General features: G+C 44.3%; 1 protein-coding gene across 2 annotated transcripts in view; it reads right to left on the reverse strand.

Moving 5' to 3' along the window:
• Nucleotides 1–5,329, reverse strand: part of TBC1D22B (TBC1 domain family member 22B) — an 80,321-nt gene extending 74,992 nt beyond the window's left edge. The window contains exon 1 of one of the 2 annotated variants that reach the window (XM_049653352.1): nucleotides 5,137–5,327. In XM_049653352.1, the coding sequence (XP_049509309.1) occupies nucleotides 5,137–5,192 (56 nt within the window). In that variant the 5' untranslated portion in view covers nucleotides 5,193–5,327. Of the gene's footprint in view, nucleotides 1–5,136 lie in introns of both variants that reach the window. The other variant, XM_049653351.1, reaches the window with a different exon arrangement.
• Between the last annotated feature and the right edge of the window lie 125 nt (nucleotides 5,330–5,454).

Below are 5,454 nucleotides of genomic sequence, written 5' to 3' on the forward strand. Positions count from 1 at the left end.
ATCTCAGACCTACTGGATCAGAAACCTTGGCTACCTACGGCTACCTTGGATCAGAAACCTGGCAATCTATGTTTCAACAAGCCCTGCAGGTGACTCACCAAAGTCTAAAGTTTTAGGACCGCTGCTCACAATCATACTCCTCGGTGATAATGAACACCTGATAGCCACAGCTGCCCTGCATTAGGCTTCTTTGCGTCTCTGTAAATCTTCTGCCTGATTAGCAATAGGGGGTGCTTTGTTTGGGGTTTTCTTCTTTACCCAGGACTCACTGGGGGCTCCAGACATACCACTGATCAAAGTTTTTGAATTCCAGTCTCAATGTTTATCTATTTTTGAGAGAGGGAAACAGAGTGTGAGCGGGGGAGGGGCAGAGAAAGAGGGAGAGACAGAATCTGAAGCAGGCTCCAGGCTCTGAGCTGTCAGCACAGAGCCCGACGGGGGGCTCAAACTCGCGAACCGTGAGATCATGAACCAAGCCCAAGTCGGACACTTGACCGACTGAGCCACCCAGGTGCCCCAATTTGAATCCCAGTTTCAGAAACTAGAGCAAGGGGGAGAAACAAATTAAAAAGGAGCTACTACAACCATAACTATCATTTTCATAATAGCTAATGTTATTGAGTCCTTCTTATGCACTTTCTGTGTATTATCTCATTAATCCTCCTAACAGCCTTATGAGATAGGTACTCTGCTCCCATTTTATAGATAAGGAAATTGAGGCACAGAGAAGTTATGTATCTTGCCCCGGGTCACACAGCTAGAAAGTGGCAGAGCTGGGATTTGAACCCAGGCAGTCAGGTTCCAGAATCTGCATTTTTTTTTTTTTTGAGATATAATTGACATAAAACATTGCATAAGTTTAAAGTGTACAGAGTGCAGGGGCACCTGGGTCGCTCAGCCATTTAAGCATCCGACTTCAACTCAAGTCATGATCTCAGTTTGTGCATTCAAGCCCCGGTTGGGCTCTGTGTTGACAGCTCAGAGCCTGGAGCCTGCTTCAGATTCTGTCTCCATCTCCCTCTCTCTCTGTCCCTTTCCCGCTCGTGCTCTGTCTCTCTAGTATAAATTAAAAAAAAAAAAAAAAATTTAAAGTGTACAGAGTGTTTACCACCTTAGCATTAGCTAACACCTCTATCAAGTCACATAATTATCATTTCTTTTTTGTGGTGAGAACAATTAAGACCCAGTCTCTTAGCAACTTTGAAGTTTATAATACGGTGTTGTTGACTATAATCACTGTGCTGTACATGAGATCTCCAGAACTTATTTATCCTAGTTTCAAGTTTCCAGAGCCTAAACTCTTAACCACACGGTATATAGTGTTGCTTATCTTTCTAGGCATCTAGAGAAGAACCATTTGATGTCATAAGTACATAAGGCTCTTATAAATAACTGAGAGAATCTTAAAAGATGTTTAAGGAGTACCTGGGTGGCTCAGTCGGGTTGAGCATCTGACTCTTGATTTCAGCCCGGGTTATGATCCCAGGATAATGGGATCAAGCCCCCAGCCATGCTCTGCACTGAGCATGAAACCTACTTAAGAGTTACCCTCTCTCTCCCTCTGCCCCTCTCCCCTGCTCAAGCGTTCTCTCTTTCTCTCTCTCCCTCTCTCTCTCTCTCTCTCTCTCTCTCTCTCTCAAGAAATAAAAAACAGGGGCGCCTGGGTGGCTCAGTTGGTGAAGCGTCTGACTCTTGATTTTGGCTCAGGTCATGATCTCATGGTTTGTGACTTCAAGCCCTGCATCGGGCTCTGTGCTGACAGTGGGGAGCCTGCTTAGGATTCCCTCTCTCTCTCTCTCCCTCTCTCTCTCTCCCCCCCCCTCACTTGTAATCTCTCTCTCTCTCTCTAAATAAAATAAACTTAAATAAATAAATAAAATTTTAAAAGATGTTTAATTCTATCTAGTTACCATATAACTTAGCACTTCTACATAAACTCAAAAAAATGGAAAACACACATCCACACAAAAACCTGCACGTGAATTTCATAACATTGTTTACAATAGCCCAAAAGTGGAAACAACCCAAACGTCATCAACTGATGAATGGATACACAAAATGAAGTATAATCGTGGAATATTATCTAGCCATAAAAAGGAACAACATATTGATACATGCTACAACATGGGCGAGCCTTCAAAAACAGAGCCAGCACAGAGCCAGACACAGGGTTTGAACTCACAAACTGTGAGATCAGGACCTGAGCTGAAATCGAGAGCTGGACGCTTAACCAACTGAGCCACCAGGCGCCCCTCACATTATTCCATTTACATGGAATGTCCAGAAAAGGTAAATCCATTGAAATAGAAGGATTAGTGGTTGCCAAGGGCCGAGGTGAGGGGACGAATACAAGGCTTCTTTGTGGGGTGATGAAAATGTACTGAAATTGGTGGTGCTGGTTGCACAAAACCATCTATACTTTGAACGAATATACCAAATACCACTGAACTGTACACTTTAAAAGGACGCATTTTCATAGTATGTGAATTATATCTCAATAAAGCTATTTTTAACAAAGGATGTTATTTTTAAAAAGGATGTTTCATTCATTTTGAACTTAGGCTAATTTACGAAATAAAATTCCTATTTGTTGTCATTAAGGTTGCTAGACCATGATCAAAGAAACTGAAAGGAACTGCCATCACTTTGAATTTTTACCTTTCAATTTGCAGAGAAAACTAGTTTCACTTCTAGGCTGCCATGGGCCTAGAAAGTTACTGATGTCATTTCCCCACCCAGGAGAAAGTTCTTCACTAACACTGAAAGAGTACAAATGCAAAACTTCTATTCTTGGGAAAACGCCCTAGTCTTTTCCTTAAATCAAAGCACCTTCTATCTAAAAAAACTTTAATTTTCTCCCATAACCAACAGCTGCTAGGGCTCCCCACTGAAAGAACACAGCTAAACAATAGTTCTCTTCAACCAGCAAGGTACTAAAAACTGTTATGAGCTGTGCCAACATTTTAATGCCTTAAGATAAATAATAAACATAAATACCTAGTACTGGAGTAAGGAGCTGAGAAACATTCTTTTAAATGTTTACTTGCTCTAATAACAAGAATCCTCATAACTAGTATTTATTAAGCAACTATAATGTGCTAAATAAACATCGTTCTAGGTTCTTTACAAATAGGATGTTTAATTTAGTCCTGATAGTAACCCCGAGGAAGTATTTTTATCCTCATTTCATAAATAAGAAAATTGAGGTCTAGAGAGATTGAGTAAATCATTTGTCATTGATCACACAGGTAAGAGTCCAAGTAATAACTCAGGCCTTTCTGAACTCAAATGTTCTCTCCTCTATTCCTCTTCGAAATGAAAAAGGAAGCCAGAAACTTGAAGAAACAGAAAAGACTCCTCTTACTTACAGAACACAAAAGCAATGCTCTGAAAAAAGCTGACTGCTCCTATAGTCCAAAAGAGGAAATATGGGGGCACCTAGGTGGCTCAGTCGGTTAAGCATCCGACTTCGGCTCAGGTCACGATCTCGCGCTCCGTGAGTTCGAGCCCCGCATCGGGCTCTGGGCTGACTGCTCAGAGCCTGGAGCCTGTTTCGGATTCTGTGTCTCCCTCTCTCTCTGACCCTCCCCCGTTCATGTCTGTTTCTCTCTGTCTCAAAAATAAAAAAACGTTAAAAAAAAATTTAAAAAAAAAAAAGAGGAAATATGGAAAACAAAAAATTGTTCATAACAATCAGCAGTCAGCAGGCGTAAAAGACCCCACCATATCCCACATCTCAAATACTGCTTCCTGATTTAACAGTTTTCCCACTGATTCTGACTATAACCTTAGGATGTCAAAATTGAATGATCTCACCATGGAAAACCCCAGAAAACAGCAGTTGTGACGCTGGAGAGCTCCCTAGACCAGGAAGGAAAACAAATCAGTTGGCAGGAAACGGTGCCTATCTAAAAACATAGAAGTCTTTAGCATTAGTATTAACATTGTAATTCCACAGCACTTTAATCTGAAGCTATTTCTGCATTCTCTTGCATTATTCTAATAATGTGTTACTAAAAGCTGATTCCCATTCTCCATATGTCTAATAGGATCCTAAATAAGACTGCTACATAGCCATCACTGACCCTAATTTCCGTTTTGCTATTAAAAAAAAAAAAAAATCCACATATACACACAAATTCAAAGGATTGTCCCTGAAGGAAAAGACCTCTAATCCATTAAGAAAAGTAGCATGTGGGGCACAAGCAAACATGTATTTCATCACCCAGTGGCCTATGGCTGGTGGAAATCTTAAATTCCTGACTGAGATATACATTCCTTATGCTCCTCAGGGCTCTGCCCAAAACAAATTGAAACTATAAACCAACAGCAGATTGATGGATGTACAAATGCTAAGCTCTCAACATACATCAAAAAGGGGAGGGGAGTCGAGTAGCTTAAAAGGTCTGCTCTCCAACTAAACTACTGAAGAATGAAAGAATCTCGTGCATTTGCACAAGAACATTACAACGCAGAGGAAAGAGGTCACTTGGGGTTAAACAAATCCATAGAAAATGCTAAAGAAATAACCTCGATCCTTGAGTCACTCTGTAATAATTCCTAATGGGAAGCAGCCAACTTAAGATAAAGCAAGGTCGAGCTGGAGAATTTTCCTCACTTTTTCTGTCCCCCTGGATACGATCCCAAGCTCCCACCAGAATCTTTTGAGAGTCCAAGAAAAGATTCATACGTACAGATCTGGGGAAGCAAGGGAAGGGGCCAGCCCTTATGCAAGCAACCACCTGTGCGTGATAGAGACCCCCAAGAAGGAGTTTTATTTAAAGTGAGAGACAGCTTTGGGGATGACCCTCCAAATCCAGGACCGACACTGGCTATTCACCCAACTCCACTGTCCTTTACACCCAGACTCCGGCCACCTCCGGCGGAGGGCACCGGCTTCGGCGCCCTCCGCCCCCAGACCCTGGTGTGCTCCCACACCCAGCCATTCCCAAAGCTCGCTGCCCGCTACCTTTGCTCGACAGCTGCCCCGCCGCCACCAGGCAGTCCCAGCTCCCCCAGCCCAGGTTCCCCCAAACCGGCCTTTCGAGGTCGGTGGCGCCCCAGGGCCGCGGGATTTAGGGCTTGGGATCTGGAAGGGTTTGGTCCAATCTCTTCCTCTCGGCGTCCTGGGCTTACCTCCCCGGCAGCTTGGCGCTCCTCTTCCAAAACTGCTTGCTGTTCTCGGCGGCCATTGCTCTGGCCGGGGAAGGCCTTGCAGGCGGGCCAGGGGGTACCCGGCGAGATGCCCCCAGGACCCCGTAATCGGAGGGCCAACCCAGGCCGCTTCCCCGCCGCCGGTCACCCGCTCCCAGCTCCTGGGGGCGCCATCTTGGATGTGGGCACCCCCCCACCCAGCGCCGCTGCCATTGGTGGGTTGCGCAGGCCGTGGTCAGACAGACCAATAGAGAGCCGGAATCCTGCAGGCCGCTGAAGCCGAAAAGTGACATCAGGCAC

Source organism: Panthera uncia (assembly GCF_023721935.1).
Source record: "Panthera uncia isolate 11264 chromosome B2 unlocalized genomic scaffold, Puncia_PCG_1.0 HiC_scaffold_24, whole genome shotgun sequence".
Classification (NCBI taxonomy): domain Eukaryota; kingdom Metazoa; phylum Chordata; class Mammalia; order Carnivora; family Felidae; genus Panthera; species Panthera uncia.